This window comes from Anolis carolinensis, chromosome 1, assembly GCF_035594765.1.
Source record: "Anolis carolinensis isolate JA03-04 chromosome 1, rAnoCar3.1.pri, whole genome shotgun sequence".
In the NCBI taxonomy this organism is placed as follows: Eukaryota; Metazoa; Chordata; class Lepidosauria; order Squamata; family Dactyloidae; genus Anolis; species Anolis carolinensis.
Window position 1 is genome coordinate 144,548,859 of NC_085841.1, and position 21,116 is coordinate 144,569,974.

Here is a 21,116-nt window from a genome sequence, read left to right on the forward strand (position 1 = left end):
GCTGTTTGGCTCTATTTCTCTCCTCTCTAATTGACCTTATTGCAAAGCAATACAGAAAAAATGAGATGAGTAGTTTCTCTTAAGGCTAACAGCTGGATTTCATATAAGAAACCCAGCTTGGTGTAGTGGTTTGAATGTTGGACTAGGAAACCCTGAGCGACAAGGGTTTGAATTCCTGTCTGCCACTGAAAACCACTATATGACTTTGAGCACATCGCACAGTCTTTCAGCCTCAGAGGAAGGCAATAGCAAATCTCTTCAGAATAAATCTTTTCAAGAAAACCCCATGACAGGGTCACCATAACTGAGATGACTTGAAGGCACATAAGAATATCAAAGTGCTTCAAGTATCTTGTTTAATACTAAATTGCTATTATAGATTGGCGGGGAAAATGGTTGAAGCTGACATTGCAATATAAAGATACCTTTCTCTTGCACCATACATGTCTGCTTGTAATTGGTATGAATTATTCCAGATACAGTATGACCCAAGGTATATATTGGCAGAACCAATATATTCCTGTTCATTTATCTACATTTTCACACATTTACTTAGGGCAGTGGTTCTCAACCTGTGCGTCCCTAGATGTTTTGGCCTTCAACTGCTGGTAAACTGGCTGGGATTTCTGGGAGTTGTAGGCCGAAATACCTGGGGACCCACAGGTTGAAAATCACTGCCTTAGATTGTCTTTCTTTGTCATGTTGATGTGTGACCCAATCTGGAGAACAGGTATCTTGGCAGAAATTGGTCAGTTTCTGGGAGTTGAAGACCAAAACATCTGGGGACCCACAGGTTGAAAACCACTGATCTAAGGCTACAGTGACCCAGTAAAGTCATTGGGAAAAGTCATTGGCAGAATGTCATCGGGGGTTGTTTCCTTCCCTACCTCCCCCAGCACAGGAAAGTAACCATACAGAGGAGGGCACAAAGAAAAAATACTGAGATGAGAGACTACTGGGATGGAAAACCTGCTTTCCCTTCAGGTGCCAGATAGTCTGACACTCACAGTCAGAGACTGAAGCATGCCCTGTGCATCTACATCTTGGGGGTTGATACTATTCAAAGCTCGTCTTCACATGCTATCCTCCCCTAGGGTTTGATAGGCATCTAGTATAGTATTTAAAGCAGGAGTGGGCGCATCCTGGCCTCCAAGTGCAGTGCCACACTATTTCAGGCTCTGGAGTGGGCTGCAGGATGTCATTTTGTGCTTCTGGAAGTGAAGATGCATCTCTGCTGAGCATGTGTTATATTTTGCTGGCTCTGTGTAGAATCTCTGGATCTGATGTGGCAAAAGGAGCTTCCCTCCTCCCAAAAAACATAAATGTTCAACCAGATTATCCTCAAACATATTGGGAGACCCTACAAGGGCTGGAGTGGACATACCAAAGGCACAATTTCCTCCCTTGGTGAAATGGCTGGTTTCTCTGGCTCTTCCCTTGTACCCTGGTGTTGTTGGCTCCATGTACCTCAGTTTTCAACTGTGAAATGTTGGAGATTATGAAATTCCTGTTGCCCCAAGTGGCAACTGCAGCAATATGCTATGGGCTATACAGGGTGTGAATAGGGTGATAGATATGACTGGGCTCTTACACTTGCTCTAAACCCAACTACTAATCCTAGATGCATTGAATTAATGGTAACCTGCTAACTCAATGCCATCCACAACACCTATGGCCATCATTTAACAAGGAAAGCAAAAACTGCCTGAATTCTCATGCTCCCAAACTGCCAGGTTAAATTTAAAATGGAAAAAGTGTAGTGGGTATCTTGAGCAATATGAGCAGTATGAGTGTATCCATATGGCTGCCATGGAGCATGGCCAATATTATGTCTAGTGCAGAGGATGCACTGGACAGCAAATGGCTTCTGCCATGCATACTTGAATCTACTGAGTTCAAAGTTTGTTTTGCACTACTCTGTACTTAAAACAGGTATGTGTGTGCACGTGTGCATATGCATGTGTGTGTCTCACTGCCTCCCTTCTTGGATAATTGCCATTTATTAAAAAATGGATGACGACTGGCTGAGGTCATGATGACAAAGTTATAAACCACCTGGGGGTGTTTCTAGCACACTCCTCTTACTCCAGACCCGCAGAACTGGTTTCTTCCTGTAAAAGGAATAGGCATGTCTAACATCAAAGACAACCATAGTGACTGGGCAGGACAGCAGTGAAAGTTATCCTTGTTATAAAGCCCTTAGTGAAGACATGATAACCATGTATAAATATATGAAAGGATGTCCTAAGGAAGAGGGAGCAAGTTTGTTTTCTGCTGCCCTTGAAACTAAGACTAGGAGCAATGGGTTCAAACTGCAGGAAAGGAGATTCTGTTGTCGACCGCGGTTTTAGGGGATCGGGCCCCTTAAGGAGAGAGCCGATCCGGTCCTGAGAGAACGGACCTTGGTGGAGCCAATAGGAGAATATGAGCCGCAATACAACCTGAAGCCGAAATGAAGAAGGTCCGCCAAAGTTGAAGGAAAATCCGCCAAGGAGTCTTTATTGAGCGATTCAGCTGAAAAGGACACTAGTAGCGATCATTCAGCCTACTAGCGTACCATATAACCAAAATAAAGCCATATTTATACAATGTTTCAGTCTGACAGCCCCTTGAATTTCCCGCCCCGCTCTCCCGCCCATCTGATCGCAGATAGGCTAGAGTGTTGAACGAGGCGGGCTTTCGTTTCCCGCCTTGCTCTGCTGGCCCAATAGGGAGCTGCTTTTTGTCCCCACTCGGGCCAATCAGAGAGGAGAAGGCGGGAGTTATTGAAACAATGAAGTGACTGAGCAGGAAGGATTAGATTAATTCCTGCCCGGCCGGATTCTAAAGGGATTAATGACAGCAATCAGGGGTCCCTGTCATGTACACTGATTTCAGATATGCCTTGGGGTGTCAGAGGTGGAAGTAAGGATGGGTGGAAATGGGCCCAGCAGGGCGCCTTCCTGAGATGTCCTGGTTTTTCCTTTGGGTGAGATATGACAATGTTTGCCTTGGGGGCGAATCACCTTTTGTTTTTGGGAAGGGGAAGCCTGGGTCATAGGAGCTGGGGTTCATGTTGGGGTCAAAATATTTCCCATTTGATTTCATGATTTGACAATTATATGAAATAAAATGAAAAATAAAATAAAGTTGGAATATAAACCCTGCTGGGAAAAATACATATTTTCCGGGGATCCTAAAGAGTACAAATACATATAGGCAGATAGATGGATTTCATGGAAATAAGGGAGAATCCATAAAAGTGAGTTACATTGCATAAAGGGGAATCATGAATGATATAAACAATTGAAAATATCTGATAAGAACGAAGTTCATAACATCTGGGGAACCCAATATGGAAATTCATAAAAGTGGAGTTTTAGCAGCATGATTTTACAATTCATGAAGTTGTTATCTCTTGCCTCAGAGTGCAGGGATAATCCACAGTAAACTCCAGTAAAAAAAGTCTCAATCACCTTCTACTATAAATATATGGAATATAGAACATAAAGTCTTGACTTTTGAACTATCTTTTACAAAGTCCTGGAGGGGAGGGTGGTCACCTCGATCACAATTCCACCTGAACATTAGGAAGAATTTCCTCACTGTGAGAACTGTTCCGCATTGGAACTCTCTGCCTCGGAGTGGGTGGAAGATCCTTCCTTGGAAACTTTTAAACAGAATCTGGATGACCATCTGTCAGGGATTCTTTGATTGTGCTTTTCCTACATAGCAAGGAGTTGGACTAGATGGCCCATGTGGTCTCTTCCCACTTTATGATTCTATGATTCTAATTGCGAACTTTGCCTGCCCGATTTATTGCAATGCTAAAATCATATTTTTAAACACTCAATGCATGGCAAAAAAATTGGGGAGGAAAGATGCCTTTACCTTGCATATGGGAAGTTAATGACCTGCCAGACATTTCCAGTCAAAACATGTCAGGGCCAGTTCTATCTCTAGGGAACCAGCCAGCTGTCTTAGGCAGCAGAGGCAATATGTGGCAATTGTAGCTCCCTTGCCCCCTTACAAGAGGACAGAGCAAGGTGTGCCACATGGGCTCTTCTTATATTTCATGATTTTTCTTTTTTCACATAATGGTTAAGGATGCCAGGCCATGATCACCAGTAAGATGTTGACATTCAACTGGGAATCTAGTTAGCTTCCATACATGGACCAAGGTTGAGGAGGAAATACCATGCTATTTCTCATTGGCCCTGAGCCATGTGTCCTAGACATAATTTTTCACCTCTAGCTGTATGGCTATGAATGGAAGGAATTTTCTATCAGGGTTTTTCTGAGCTCTGTCCAGGAACAGGGGAGTTTGATCTGGCTTCCTAAAATGATATTAGGGGTGTTCTTGGAAGGGATGACAATACCCGCCTTGCAGCAAGACTTGTCTGGCAGAGTATCACAATATCCAGTCCATACCACATGAATCTGGACTAGGGCAGAGAAAATGAGGATTTCTTTTTCCAGCAAAGGATAGTTGGAGGATTCTGAGACAAGAGTACAATAATGTGAGTTTCCCAATCTCCAGGTCAATTATGTGATTACATCCCTTGCTAATTCATTCGATCATTCAAAGAAAAAAATCCATATCTACCAAGAAATCAATGCCTGTATGTCATATACATTTTAATGTGCAGATTGGTGTTCTGTGGTTGAACAGACCCATATTTCTTAGGAAGAGAAGTCACTATTTGTAGGCACCCAGTCCAAAGCAAGTATTGTGGCCCTTTGCTGCACGCCTTCTAAGACGTTGAGAACAAAACTGTTGTTTCTTCTGCTTTTCTAAGTGTATGAAATCAGCTAAACTCTTAACCGTCTGTGCATGTTTGTTTTGGAAGTCTCTCCTTGTCACATACATATACCTCGTGGTTGGCCAAATACCGTTGCAGAGTCCTGCAGATGCCATTTTTTTGGTCAAGTTGTCAACAGAAGAAAGATCCCACCAGTCTATCTGCCAGTAACAGCAGCCCCTCTTGCTCAGTGTGGCTTTCCTTCCTCTTCCTAATTTTCTGAGAAACACTGCCATGTAAATATATCCTGCTGCATAGGGATCTCTTTCAGAGTCAAGCTGGTACTGCCTGGCCTGGTTTCAGCGGAAGTATTCCTGTTCGATTGTTGCCATCAGCTCCTCTTCAGAGTAATCGTAAGCTATTTTGGTTGGTCTGTCAGGATTCTTGAGTGGGACTCTGAAAGTTAATTGGGGGGGGGGGGGGGGCAGAATCAGTACAAAACACTATGAGTAAGTAGTTGCCCTGCTTCCCATTTCTCATTTGTCTCCAAAATTCTTTGTAAATTATTTACTATAGCACTTTTCAATAGGAGCCCCTGGTTGCGCAATGGGTTAAACCCTTGTACCGGCAGGATTTCTGACCAATAGGTCAGCGGTTCGAATCCAGGGAGAGTATATGAGCTCCCTCTGTCAGCTCCAGCCTCCCATGCGAGCACATGAGAAAAGCCTCCCACAGGATGACAAAACATCCGGGCGACCCATGGGCAATGCCCTTGCAGGCGGCCAATTCTCTCACACCAGAAGCGACTTGCTGTTTCTTAAGGTTCTCCTAACACACACACGCACACACACACACACACACACAAACATTTTTCAATTGATAAGAGCAGATGAAATAATGGAAGCGAAAATGTGTGTGTTCATATATGTCTCCTGCAACACAGTCTATATGTTGGGGATTGCTTTAAAAACTTAATCTTTTAGATGAGAATTGCCAGAAAGCTGTCTGGTGGAAGATTCTGGGAGTTCCCAAAGCCTGATATTGGGCACACAGTATGATGGCCCATGTATCTGTGGGGTGTATGTTCCAAGACCCCTGTTTTTTAGCTATACTTGGGATAGAAGTATGCTACAGAGGCCCCAGTGAGGCCCACAACAGTTCATAGGAGGGGGTTGTTTGGTTGGAGTGCTAATCCAGCTCAAGGGGAACCACAATTTACTCTAAAGCTTCCAGGAAGCTTAAAATTATCCCTGTGTTTTTGAGTTGTGGACAGCTGCAGCAGGTTTAAAATAGTGTCCGCACACCAAAAAGACATGCTGTTGCAGAAGCTGCTCCTTGGCAGAGTCCTGTTGGAGATGTTGTTTCCGGTGGTTACATAGTTGGGTGTCTAATAATAATAATAATAATAATAATAATAATAATAATAATAGTTGTTGTTGATGTTGCAATCCAGGTGACAGCAGAATTGGCGAGAAGCAACTGGAAAAAGCTGACACGATACGAGGAGTTAAAGATCGAACTGCAAAGACTCTGGCACAAGCTAGTAAAGGTGGTCCCAGTGGTGATCGGCACACTGGGTGCAGTGCCTAAAGACCTGGGCCTGAACTTAAACAGAAACGCCACCCTACTCAGATCTGCATGCATTATTTGGCGATACATCACACAGTCCTAGACACTTGGGAAGTGTCTTACATGTGATCCAATACAACAGCCAGCATAGTGATCTTGTTTGCTGTGTACTAATCTTGTTGTGTATATAATAATAATAATAATAATAATAATAATAATAATAATAATAATAATAATAGCTATTATTCTTACCTGCCTCTCCTCAAGGATCAGGGGGGAAGCAACATAGTTAAAATATAGAAGTAAAGACATAAACCAATAAAATGCATATATTAAACACATAAACATAAAATTAAAAAGCATTAAAATCATTTATATAAGTAAAATTCCAATTTAAATGCATAGTTTTCAAATTTACTGGGAGGGCCTACTGGAAGAGATGGGTCTTTAGTTGTGTTTTACATTTTGACCATTCATGTAGCTGTTGAAGCTCTTCTGTCAGGTCATTCCACAGTCTTGGGGCGACCGAAGAAAAGTTCCTCTGAAGACAGCAAGGCTCTGCCAGGAAGCTGCTTTGGCCATTGAAATGGTGGCTATGAGCCACTTTCTACACTGTCCTTATATCCCAGGGTCTGATCCCAGGTTATCTGCTTTGAACTGAATTATATGAGTCTCCACTGCCAGTTAATCTGGAATAATCACATAACCTGGGATCAGATCTTGGGATATAGGGCAGTGTAGAAGCAGCCTGCGTTGTTGGTCCAGCTGCACATCTGGACTTCCAAAGGGCTCTGGGAATGTCTTCTGCTGTTCCTGGGGCAGCTTCAGAACACAATGTTAGATTATTTCAGTAGTTGTAAATGCAGCCTATGCCAAGCAACCTTTGAAAACCTGGAAATGAAGATACATCCTGCAAACAGAAAGAGAATAACCCACTGCTGAAGTTATTTGTGTCTGAATTAAGGTTACTTACTGGTTGGTAAAATCGCTGCTCTCTGGGATAGATCTTGCTGGAGAGACCTGGAAAACAAATGAACATGGCATAATTAAATACGCTTTAGTAAAATACACATTAGTAAAATGCAGAACTATATAGTAATTTCATGTACTGAAGTTCAGTAACTGCAAACATATCTTTTAAGTATGGAGCGATGGATGCAGATTCTGGGTTGCAGTGAGTTTTTTGGGCTGTATGGCCATGTTCCAGAAGCATTTTCTCCTGACGTTTTGCCCACATCTATGGCAGGTATCCACAGAGGTTGTGAGGTCTGTTGGAAACTAGACAAGTGGGGTTTATATATCTGTGGAATGTCCAGGGTGGGAGAAAGAACTCTTGTCTGCCTGAGGCAAGTGTTAATGTTGCAATTTGCCACCTTGATTAGCATTTGATGCTCTTACAGCTTCAAAGCCTGGTTGTGGGAATTCTTTGTTGGGAGATGATAGCTGGCCCCAATTGTTTTTTGTCTGAAATTCCTCTGTTTTCTGAATGTTGTTCTTTATTTACTGTCATGATTTTAGAGTTTTTTAAATACTCGGGGCCAGATTGTGTTCATTTTCATGGTTTCCTCCTTTCTGTTGAAATTGTCCACATGCTTGCGGATTTCAACAGCTTTTTAGTGTAGCCTGACATGGTGGTTGTTAGAGTGGTCCAGCATTTCTGTGTCCTCAAATAATATGCTATGTCCAGGTTGGGCCATCAAGTGCTCTGCTGTGGCTGATTTTTCTGACTGAGTTAGTCTGCAGAGCCTTGAGAAACTGCAAGTCGCTTTGGGTGTGACATAATTGGCTATCTGCAAAGATATTGCCCGGGGATGCCGGATGTTTTACTATCCTATGGGAGGCTTCTCGTATGTCCCCACATGGGAAGCTGGAGATGATAGACAGGAGCTCACCCCGCATTTTCCGGATTTGAACTGCAGACCCTTCGGTCAGCAGTCCTTACGGCACAAGGGTTTAACCCATTGTGCCACCAGGGGCTCCTAATAAATGGTTTCAGCACCCATATAATATGATTTCTGTTTCTGGGCTATAAATGTCATATCCAAATTGGTTCTATCATAAACCCATGGAAAAAGTTTATTAAACTGCAAAAAAATTGTTTTTGCGGGACATCTTGCAGCACATTTTGCTATTGTTCACAATGAATGTCTCCTAAGAGTCTTAACTAATTCAGCATAGTTTGTGGCAGCTACAAAAATGAAGTTTCTGGAGTGTAACAACTACTTTCGAAGTAAGTACTGCACAATTTAACAGGAAACAATACTGTACTTTCAAACCAGGAACAGAAAAAATTTCAAATTTTGTTACATAGCATTATAACATAATCCCCCCCTCTTATTTTTCTAAACACTCATCCTCCTGCTTATATTCACTCTCCACCATAGGGAAGAGAGACCCAAGACAAGATCTGTGTCAGCCCACATAGGGGCTATCTCCGGTGCTTGCTAATGATTTAATATTTCAAAGAAGATTTCTAGATGCAACAATAAGCTGAACAAGGCAACCACAAGGTGGCACTTTTCACAAAGATTTCGCTAACCCACAACTACAATACAGTAGAACTGAGAGGTCCATTAAACATGTACATGGCGGAAAGAAAATCCATCCTGATGTCTCTCTTGCTGTTTACTTGTGGATTAGTTGATGTCCCTGCCAATAAGGGACACCTGCCAGGAAAAGGAATAAACTTTTTCCTATAAAGGAAAAACTTTCCAGCCCCTCAAATAAGGGACATTCCTTCTGTTAAGGGACAGTGGCCAGTATTTAAAGAAAAGAAGGTTTTGGCTCCCAAATAAGGACCATCCAGGAATAACCCTATAAGTCACAAGCTTTCTTGCCCCAAATAGGGACATCCCTTCCAATAAGATAGACCTATCAGTCTGTAAAGAGGAGCCGCGATGGCGCAATGGGTTAAACCCTTGTGCAGTCTGAACTGCTGGCCTAAAGTTCAGTGGTTCGAATCCATGAGACAGGGTGAGCTCGTGCCAACTTTGGTCCAGATCCATCATTATTTGAGTCCACAGTGCTCTCTGGATGTAGTTGAACTAAAACTTCAAAACTCAAGGTCAATGCCCATCAAACTCAGTATTTTATGTTGGTCATGGGAGGTCTGTGTGCCAAGTTTGGTTCAATGTCATTGTTGGTGGAGTTCCGAATGCTCTATGACTGTAGGTGAACTATAAACCCCAGCAAATACAACTCCCAAATGACAAAATCATCCCCCCAACCCCACCAGTGTCCAAATTTGGGAATGTTGGGTATTGGTGCCAAATTTGGACCAGTGAATGAAAATACATCCTGCATCTCAGATATTTACATTACGATTCATAACAGCAACAAAATGACAGTTAGGAAGTAGCAACAAAAATAATTTTATGGTTGGGGGGTCATCACAACATAGAATCATAGAGTTGGAAGAGACCTCATGGGCCATCCAGTACAACCCCCTGCCAAGAAGCAGGAAAATCACATTCAAAGCACCCCCGACAGATGGCCATCCAGCCTCTGATTAAAAGCCTCCAAAGAAGGAGCCTCCACCACAGCCCGGGGGAGAGAGTTCCACTGCCGAACAGCCCTCACACTGAGGAAGTTCTTCCTGATGTGAAGGTGGAATCTCCTTCCTTTCCTGTACAGTAGTCTCTCACAACGGGCGGCAGAACGTTGGATAAGCAAATATGTTGGATAATAAGGAGAGATTAAGGAGAAGCCTATTAAGCATCAAATTAGGTTATGATTTTACAAATTAAGCACCAAAACATCATGTTATACAACAAATTTGACAGAAAAAGTAGTTCAATATGCAGTAATGCTATGTAGTAATTACTGTATTTACGAATTTAGCACCAAAATATCATGACGTATTGAAAACATTGACTACAAAAATGCATTGGATAATCCAGAACGTTGGATAAGCGAATGTTGGATAAGTGAGACTCCCATTGTTGGACATCCTAGTCTCCAGGGCAGCAGAAAACAAGCCTGCTCCCTCCTCCCTATGACTTCCCTCACATATTTATACATGACCCTCATGATCTCTCCTCTCAGCCTTCTCTTTTGCAGGCTAAACACGCCCAGCTCTTTAAGCCGCTCCTCATAGGGCTTGTTCCCCAGACTCTTGATCATTTTAGCCACCCTCCTCTGGACACTTTCTAGCTTGTCAACATCTCCCATCAATCATGGTGCCCAGAATTGGACACAGTGTGGTCCCAGGTGTGGAATGTCATGAGGAACTGCGTTAGGAAGGTCGAGGCCACTGCCCTCAGGGACCCCTGTAGAGAGAGGGAGAGGGAGAGGCTTACTCTGGGCTCCTCTTTGGCCTCTGGCGCGCCCCTTGGCAGGCGGTGGCAGGAAGCGTCTCCGGCGTCGAGGCGCAGAAGCAGCGAGGCAGGTATATGGGAGAGCCTCTCTTGCTCCTCCTCGACGGAGCCGCACTCCTCCAGGACCTTCTCCAGGAGCGCCAGATCCGGGTCAGGCGCCGGGGGGCAAAAGATCCGGGCCGGGGAGGCCTTGGGCAGGCTCTCAGGGACAGGCTCCGCTTCTTGTCGCCCTTCCCCCTCCTCCTTGCCTGGGCTCTGCCTCCGGGCCGCTCTCCATCTCCGGCTGCTCCCAGAGCCCATGGCCGCAAAAGGCGCTGTTCAATCGCGGTTCTGATTCCAGAGCCCAACTGCTGCTGCTCCTGCTGCAGGGATCGGGGCCAAGCAGCCCTTCGCTTCCTCCTGGACCACAGAACCAAGGCACTGCGCCTCTTTCCCTGTCCAGTGGCAGGAGGCAAACAAACGCAGTCTAGTTAGATCTACTTTCCAAAAAAGAGGAATGCTTCTTGGAATCCGCTTCCTCCCTCTCCCTCTCTTTCCATCCTAGGAATTTGGCCTTGACAGCAGCCCAATGGGTGTAGCCTCCTTTCTCCCTGCTCTGGGTAAATAGGGTTCCACCGGCTTGAAAAACAGAAAGGAAATGCCGAAAGGCAGTGATCATATCTGTGGTGGTTGAGTGGGAACCGCGGCAAAATAAATAATAAGGGCTCTCGGATTCAAAGTCTGTAGCCCGCAATGGAAAGTTGGAGCAGGAAGCCAAACCAGAGCACAGCCGAGAAGGAGGCTGAATGTCTTTGGATGGTTTCCATATTTAGAAGGATGAATGCATCCACATCAGGCCTGGGCAAAGTTGGGCCCTCCAGGAGTTTTGGACTTCAACTCCCACCATTCCTCACAGCCTCAGGCCCCCTCCTTTCCCCCCTCAGCCACTTAAGCGGAAAGGGCCTGAGGCTGTGAGGAATGGTGAGAGTTGGAGTCCAAAACTCCTGGAGGGCCCAACTTTGCCCAGGCCTGGTCTACATTGCAGAATCAATGCCATGGCTCACCATCACAGAAGCTGTAGTTTTACAACTACAACTTCTGTGTTATAAGCAGCCCCTGAGTCCCCTTGGGGATATAAATAAAGCTTTATCTATTTTGGGTTGCTGTGAGGTTTCCGGGCTGTATGGCCATGTTCCAGAAGCATTCTCTCCAGATCCATGGCAGGTATCCTCAGGGGTTGTGAGGTCTGTGGGAAACTAAGCAAGTGGGGTTTATATCTCTGTGGAATGATGTTCAGGGTGGGAGAAAGAACTCTTGTCTGCTTGAGGCAAGTGTGAATGCTGCAATTAATCAACTTGATTAGCATTGAAAAGCCTTGCAGCTTCAAGGACTGGCTGACTCCTGCCTGGGGGAATCCTTTGTTGTTAAATTTTAGCTGGCCCTGATTGTTTCCTGTCTGAAATTCTCCTCTTTTCAGAGTGTTGATCTTTATTTACTGTCCTGATTTTAGAGTTTTTAACACTGGTAGCCAGATTTTATTCATTTTCGTTCTCTCCTTTCTGTTGAAATTGTCCACATGCTTGAGGACTTCAGTGGCTTCTCTGTGGAGCCTGACATGGTGGTTGTTGAAGTGGTCCAGCAAACGTCAGGAGGGAATGCTTTTGGAACATAGCCATACAGCCTGGAAAACTCACAGCGACACAGTGATTCCATCCAAGAAAGCCTTCGACAACACAAAGCTTTATTTATTTTATTATTATAATGTCTTTAACCTCCTCTGCCAAAAAGGACTGGTGTCTCACCAAACAACAAACTCCTGGATTCCACAGCAGAGAGCAGCAGCAGTGAAAGTGGTGTCAAACTGCATTAATTCTGCAGTGTAGACGGTCACTGTGAAGTTTTATTGTGTCTGCACATTTGCTTGAAAGTACTATGCATCCCAGTGGAATGTATGTCTTAGGCCCCCCTTCTAAACTGCAATATAATCCAAATTATCAAAGCAGATAATCCAAATTATCTGATTTGAACTAGATTATATAAGTATTGAGTTTTAGTTGTCATATAATCCAGTTCAAATCAGATAATCTGGATTGTATATGTCAGTGTGGAAGGGGTCTTAGTTAATATGTCTAGGTATACCTATTTGTGTGTGTTTCTCATTCATTCATTTATTCCTTCATTCCTTTGATACTTTGGATGGCAACAGGCTTGTTTACATGGTACAGGACACGTGGCACACACTCTTCTCGTCCCAAGGAGTTGGTGATTTAATAGTTTAGGGCCTTGAGCAATGAGGTAGTGATGGTTTACAAGCCCCTAGTACAGGTAAAGTATGGCAGAGAGTATATTTTGTGGTAAAATATATCTTTTTTTTTGCTCCAGAAATCTAGGATATGTACATAGAAGGCCTTTCCAATAGTTTTCAAGACTCCCTGGGCCATTGCAGCACAATCAAAGTACTCCTGACAGATGGCCATCCAGCTTGTTTAAAAGGTAGAAGCTTCCACCACATTCTGATGCAGAGAGTTCCACTGCTGAACAACTCTTACAGTCAAGAACTTCTTCCTAATGTTCAGGGGGAATCTTTTTCACATGGACTGGTGTTAAGCCAGGTGTCATTGATCCTCTGTCTATGTGTTTCATTTTTTTTTTGCCTAAGTGTAGTATCCTACATTTCTCCTTGTAGCAGGCTAAACCGCTAGCTTCAGAAAATCCTGACAATCGAAAGGTCAGCAGTTCGAGCTCAGGTCAGGGTAGGCACCCGCTGTCAGCCCCAGGTTCCTGCTCACCTAGCAGATTGAAAGCAGAAATGCAAGTAGATAAATAGATACTGCTTTTAGCAGGGTGGTAATAAAAAGTACCATTAAAGACATTGATCAGGAGGATGTCTAAGGGTGACAAAGCTTCTTGGCATGGAAGATGGAGTGACAGTACCCCCCTGCCCCCATGGCCTGAGTTGAGCACATCCTCCAAGATGCTGGAAATAAGATGAAAAATGCCTTTACCTCTGTTTGTGTACTGTCTGTCATTGTTAATTGTATAATGGCATTGAATACTTGCCATACGTGTGTTCTGTAATCCACCTTGAGTCCCCTTGGGGAGATAGAGTGGAATATAAAAAAAGATATTATTATTATTATTATTATTATTATTATTATTATTATTATTATTATTGTTATTATTATTATTATTATTATTTAGTTTTGGTCCAGCTCTCTAATCTGTTGAGTTCATTTTGAATTCTGATCCTGTCCTCTGGAGTATTAGCTATCCCTCCAAATTTGGTGTCATCTGCAAACTCGATAAGCATGCCCTCTAAACCTATGCATCATTTCACAGCATAGCAATCCAGCTTTACTAGCAAACTGGAGGTTAAACCATCCCCTTATAAGAAATACGGACACACACAGTACATAAACTGTAATAACGAAATGTATGGGGACACATCATACCTCGTGAAAAACTTTAATGTATATTTTTTAAAAATCTGTGGTTTGTAAGATAACATACATGTTCCAGTTTTTGTCATTTCTCTATGTCTGTGCAACATGCCTACATACCGGCCAACATATTAACTTGTTGCAAAACATAGCTTGGAAAGCTCAACTCTAGATCATTTTCAACACATTTTAAACCTTCCTTAAACAATGTACCATGGAGAGATATCTTTTTATATAAAAAGGAGGTAAGAAAAAGCCTATCTAGGGCCCAAAATGGCCTAGGAAGCTCCCCCAATTTGGTGAAAATACTCCAGTGCCCTAGAGTGCGCTTGGCAACAAAAACCTGGGCGTTTTTTAAAATCTATTTGTGTGGGAGAAATGGAGATATTGCCCTCCAAGGTCTTCTGGGAGGTCAATACAATCCCTACTCCCCCACAGTTACCTAGTTCAAGGATTGCTTGTTGCATTTGAAGAGGCTAAATACAAGAGCTGCATCCTTCAATCTAGTCCTCTGGGCTGGGAAAAAGTTTTGCTGTGCTATTGCATGCAGAGATTATATCTTCCATTTGTCCCAAGGGAGATGATATTTATTGGCTCAAACACTAATCACCAGTGTGCTATCAAAATATTTTGGTGTTTAAATTTTTGAACAGTTGTGATCTTTAAAAAAGCATATAAGGACCCCTAATTCTGCCCTTACCTGCATCTATACTGTCAAATTAATGCAGTTTGACTCCACTTGAATGACCATGGCTCAATGCTATAGAATCATAGGAGTTGTAGTTTTGCAAGCTCTTGAGCCTTCCTTGCCAAAGAATACTGCTGCCTCGCCAAACTACAACTCTCAGGATTCCATAGTATTGAGTCAGTGTTGTTAGTGGGGTCAAACTGCATTCGTTCTGCAGTTGAGATGTTCCCCTTGGATCTGCATAGAGAACATCCTAATAGTTGGAGGCAGTCTCCCTTTCCATTTTGATTCTTCCCAGCTCTGCACCGTTTATCTGAAGATGTGAATTTTAAGCCCCATCTTTATTGCCAGATAATCCAGTTTCTGAGTACAGATTATCTGCTTTAAACAGGATTATATGGTCGGTGTAGATGGGGCCATAGTCTCGAAAGTTGCTAAAAGACTCCCAGTGCAATATTAGTTAATGTGCTTTCTTGGTTTTTAAAGAAGAGAGTAGAATTTGTCCCAATTAAAAAGAAGCAAAGAAGTTCTCCAGGGAAAATGCAGAGTGAAGTATACATTAAAGCAAACATTTGCAATTCGTTATCAAGGGGTGATTACATCACTTTGTTACAGCACGTTACTTTACATTTTGTATTGTTTATTTAGTCCACAAAGTATAAGAGATGCAGCTTGGGGGGGGGGGGATTCAATTTTTGTAGTTTTAAAATTCAAATTTGTAGTCTAGAAGCATTTCTGTGTACTTTGTTTCCCATGAACGTTTAAATTCAGGGAAATAGAAATGTTGTGTAAGAGGACAAACCTTAAATAAAACTTTTGGTGTGTGAGAGTGACCTGGAAGCGGCACTCTGAAGAATGAATGCAGTTCGACATCTCTTTGGCTGGATCTACACTGCCCTTTATCCCAGGATCTGAGCCCAGATTATCATCTTTGAACTGGATTATATGAGTCTACACTGCTAGATAATCTGGGATAAGAAGATAATCTGGGATCCGATACTGGGATATACCGCAGTGTAGATCCAATCTTAAACTGCTCTGGCTCAATGTTATTAAATTATGAGAGTTGTTGTTTGGTGAAGTACCAGCACTATTTGGCAGAGAAGGCTAAAGACCTTGAAAAACTAGAACTCATTGAGCCATGGTAGTTAAAGTGGTTTTAAACTGTATTAAGTCTGCAGTGTAGATGCATCCACAAACATACCTAAAAAGGCTCAGGAAACATGTTTTTGTCACATATATCTTCATTATTCCAGTGAAAACCAATTATCTGGGTAGATTTCCTGGTTTCTGGGGGCACTTCCACAAATAATAATAATAATAATAATAATAATAATAATAATAATAATAATAATATTTTTTCTTATATCTCGCTCCATCTCCCTGAAGGGACTCAGGGTGGCTCACATGGCCACCAAGCCCAGCAATACACAATAAAATACAATTACTTAAATACATTTAAAACATATAAACAGAAAATCATAAAACATATATTACATTAAAATATATTCAAGCAATAGCTACTAGCCATATAACCCAGAATATTAAGGCATAAAATCCCACAATGTCTGCTTTGAATTGGGTCATCTGAGTCCACACTACCATATTTTCCAGTTCAAAGCAGAAAATGTGGGATTTTATTCAGCTGTGTGGAAGGGCCCTGGATCACTGCTTTCCCTGGTCTTAGGAGAAAATTATATTCCTATTCAAATTGTAGCTCTCATTTCTAAATTTGTCCATATATGAATTGGCAATTATAAAGCTGGGTTGTTATGAGTTTTTTGGGCTGTATGGCCATGTTCCAGAAGTATTTTCTCCTGATGTTTCGCCCACATCTATGGCAGGCAAACCATAGGCAAACGTCAGGAGAGAATGCTTCTGGAACATGGCAATACAGCCCAGAAAACTCACAGCAAGCCAGTGATTCCAGCCATGAAAGCCTTCGATAACATAGTTTTAAATATGTTCCCTGTGTGTGGTAATGTGTTTCCACTTTGGAGGCAAAGTGTTTAAGTGACCAACCAGTTTTTAATCAGCAAAACATATTGACTCTGCGCCAGCCAAGGTGAATTGTGGTTAATAGCTTGCTCCTCAACGTGTTTGTTCAGAAGTGAGTCTAGTTGCAAGGAAAACATCTTAGCAAGGACAGGAAGCTTCACAATCTAGGTATTGTTAATTTTTGTGTGCCTTACACATTCCTTTAAAAAACCCATAAAGAATGAATTCACAAGGACTTATTGCAATGGCATGTATATTTTTGTAAAACGAATGCAGTTTGAGACCCTTTCTACACTGTCATATAAAATCCAGATTATATGCCTTGAAGTGGATTATATGGCAGAGTAGGCGCATATAATCCAGTTAGAAGCAGAGAATGTGGATTATCTGATTTGAAAATCAGGATTATATGGCAGTGTAGAAGGGGTGTTAGATTCTTAATATCTTGCATTTTGTGGGGTACTAAATTCCCCTGATTCAGCCTGTTCTTGCTCTGTCAAGCCAGCTCTCCTATTTCTTTCCCAGCGTGAAGGTTGCTTAGGTACCTCAGAATCTGAGAGAGCAATTCCTTTTATGGGGCAAATTCTTCAGGGCATAGCATCTGTAGATTAGTTGCATAATCTTCTATTCTCTACAGCAATAAAAAAGTCAGTAAAATCTGCTTCATCTTTTATGTCAGCTTCGATCCCATATCAAGCCTAGGCTGCTGCAGTTTACCCATGAATTCTCTCTGGAATGTGCACACAGGCTCAAAACAAATGGGAACTGACACCAAAATCCCACTGCTGGGAGACTGGTAGCAGCTCCCCCCCCCCCCCCAAACATCATGCAAGTTCAATGCCAGGGCCTCTTCTACACTGCCCTATGATCCAGAATATCAAAGTCAAAAATCCACATTATCTGCTTTGAACTGGATTATATGAGTCTACACTGCCATATGGGGCCCCTGGTAGTGGCACAGTGTGTTAAAGCACTGAGCTGCTGAACTTGCAGACCGAAAGGTCCTAGGTTCAAATCCCAGGAGCGGAATGAGCGCCCGCTGTTAGCCCCAGCTCCTGCCAACCTAGCAGTTCGAAAACATGCCAATGTGAGTAGATCAATAGGTACCTCTCTGGGGGGAAGGTAACGGTGCTCCATGCAGTCATGCCGGCCACATGACCTTGGAGGTGTCTATGGACAACGCCGGCTCTTCGTCTTAGAAATGGAGATGAGCACCCACCCCCAGAGTCGGTCATGAGTTGGCTGTGGAACTCCCTCCCCAGCGATATCTGGCAAACCCCATCCCTCCTGGGATTTAGAAGAAAACTAAAAACTTGGCTCTGCGCCCAGGCATTCAGCGAATAAGCTCATTGGCTGTTGTAATCGGGTCGCAAATCTGTAATTGTAGCAGTAGTGAATGACTGAGGATGGTGCAATATCGCTGCCTTGCAGCGTTTTAATTTTTGCATAATTTTTTTATCATGTTTTTATCATGTTTTAATTGTTTTGTTTTTATAGTATATTTGTTGCTGGCCCTCGTGGCAGAATGTAAGCCGCTCTGAGTCCCCTCTGGGAGAAGGGCGGGGTATAAATGCATGTAATAAATAAATAAATAAATAAATAAATAAATGGACTTAACGTCAAGGGAAAACCTTACACTGCCATATAATCCAGTTCAAAGCAGAAAATCTGGATTTTATATGGCAGTGTAGAAGGGGCCTCCCTCTCAAACGTTACCAAGGCAGTTTCCCAAACACTAGGCTAAAAGAGATAGCACACTCTGTAAACAAATTAAAATAATATAATACATTTTAAAATCATCTGAAAACATAATATTGCCGTTACAGCATTTCTAGCATAGCACAAATGACAGAGCTCAGCAAAGCATTAAAGGTTATGGGTTAGATGTCAAAATGGAATTAATCAGACCAACTGAATTTGTAATTTTTTCCTGGCAACATTTCCCTCTCCTAGGTGAATTCATGAAGGCTCTGCAAGTGGAGGAGTTTCCAGCCTGATGAAAGCTGCCCTTCAATATGATCCTGGCTTCCTTGTTTCCCCAAATAACTTCTTAAGCGTTGTTTTGTCAAAGGCTTTCATGGCCACAATCACTGGGTTGTTGTGAGTTTTCTGGGCTGTATGAAGATGTTCCAGAAGCATTCTCTCCTGATGTTTCACCCACATCTATGGCAGGCATCCTCAGGGGTTGTGAGGTATATTAGAAAAACTAAGCAAGGGAGGTTTATATATCTGTGGAAGGTCCAGGGTGGGAGAAAGAACTCTTGTCTGTTGGAGGCCAGCGTGAATGTTGTAGTTATCACCTTTCTCACCAGGCTTAACCCACAGCTTGGATCTCACTATCCAATGCTGCTCTAAATTGCTCATTAACAACCTTGATTAGAATTAATGGCCTTGCAAGCTTCATTCCTGCCTGAGGGAATTCTTTGTTCGGAGGTGTTAGCTGCCCCTGATTGATTCATGTCTGGAATTCCTCTGTTTTTAGAGTGTTGTTCTTTATTTACTGTTCTGATTTTAGAGTTTTTAAATACAGTTCTTAAGCATTGTCATCAAAATTCAATGGGAGCCGAGGTGGCGCAATGGGTTAAACCCTTGTGCCGGCTGAACAGCTGACCTGAAGGTTGGTGGTTCAAATCTGCGAGATGGGGTGAGCTCCCATCTGTCAACCCAGCTTCCCATCTGGAGACATGAAAGAAGTGCCTTGCAGGATGGTAACACATCCGGGTGTTCCCTGGGCAACATCTTTGAAGACGGCCGATTCTCTCACACCAGAAGCGACTAGCGGTGTGCTTCTGGCACAATAAAAAAAATTGAAATCCAATTGCCAGTCCCAACTAGAGTACATGCAGTGAATCAAATGCTGGATCACAAGTCAGTATTGATGGAAATATCTCATTTATCCTGTGGATCTACTTTGGACTAGCAATTCAATTTAGGCCTATACGTCCCAGATTTTGATGAATTTGAAGGACTGGATTCAATCGCATGATACGTGCCTGCATCTGTTCATATCTGGCCTTTAAGTAAGACTCACAGGAAACATTCAAATTGTATTAACATTAAAATATATCTTATATTGATAACACATAAATTAAACTCAATGTGGCGAAAACACTTGTGTAAATATAAAAATGACAGACTCGCTTATCATTACACTGGATCAGGGTTTTTTTAAACTTTTCCACTCAGGATCCCTTTTGGCCCAGGAAATTTGTACGGACCCCAGATACATAGGCATATAGAATATGTATATAAATCAAACATTTACTGACAACAAATCTGCATTTGCAAGGCTTGCTAAACAGGCTGATTTTCCTTTTTATGAGCTGAGACATCTTCCAGACAGTCCACTGTCAACACTGCACAGCAGATTTGTGTAAATGTCTAGGTGGCATTCAGAGACCTTTTACTGTTGCCAAATTTTTCATGATCTCAAAAGTGAACTAAGGGGGTTCCATTTGGAATTGAACCCACAGTTTGAGAAGCAGTGGGCTAGATAATATGAACTCTCAAATTGCGAGAAAAATCTTTTCACTTAAACATTAGGAAAAGCAGTCCACAATAGAACGCACTGGACTCCCCTTCTTTTGAGGTCTTTCAGCCAACCTTTTGTGGATATCATTTGGGAGTGCTTTAGTTGTCTATTCCCACATGACAAAAGAATCAAGGGCATGGCTCTTTGCAAGTCCTTTCGGCCCAGTGACTCAGATTCTAAGATACAATCAAATCACATTAAAGGGTTGAGTAAATCTGAGGAAGTCATTTCCTAGTTACAGAATGAGTGAGACAGACATCATGCAATCTTTCCTAAGGAGTACCTTTCACAGCTACTAATGGGTGCCTGATAGTCATACACTGGATGGCAGGGAAAAGTAGACACTTAGTCAGATGCAACAGGATCCACATTTCAACAGCATTTGGAAAAGTCAACTTTTTGGATCAGGGGATTGTGAGATCTGTTGTCCAAAATGCAATATTTTTAAAGCTCTTCTTATGACAAGTATTAGAAGAAGGAAGTTTTCACTTACCCTTGGCCAGCATTTCTAATTCCCCATCATTAAGGCTTTTTAAAGCCTACCTTGGCAGAAGTTACCTGCAGGTTGGTTGCTGACATTTTGGATTTAAAAACAAGCACAAACATGTCTCATGTTTCACACTTCTCAGCAGACTGCCAAAGAGAGGGAGGGAAAAAACTTTCCTGTTATTGAATGACTTGAGCGCTGTCATTCTTCACTAAGCAGAGCCTGTTTCTCAACCCACCTCCTTAGTATTAACCTATGTTTTCAACAGGAAAGCCATTTATCATCATGATTATGTAAAGGACTGGTGCCAAGTGAAGAGGAACTTCTGTTTCTGGCATGCACAAGCCTTTCATTCTGATTCAATCTTGGTTGGTGGGTAGCGGCAT

General features: G+C 42.5%; 1 protein-coding gene across 1 annotated transcript; it reads right to left on the minus strand.

The window, feature by feature from the left end:
* Nucleotides 1–2,472: 2,472 nt before the first annotated feature.
* cys1 (cystin 1) lies at nucleotides 2,473–20,889 on the minus strand. The gene is made up of 4 exons (XM_008117564.3): nucleotides 20,737–20,889; nucleotides 10,589–11,040; nucleotides 7,264–7,310; nucleotides 2,473–5,177 (listed from the first exon to the last, which is right to left on the minus strand). Exons 2-4 carry the CDS (start codon nucleotides 10,904–10,906, stop codon nucleotides 5,081–5,083), a joined length of 462 nt encoding a protein of 153 aa, XP_008115771.1. The 5' UTR covers nucleotides 10,907–11,040; nucleotides 20,737–20,889; the 3' UTR covers nucleotides 2,473–5,080.
* Between the last annotated feature and the right edge of the window lie 227 nt (nucleotides 20,890–21,116).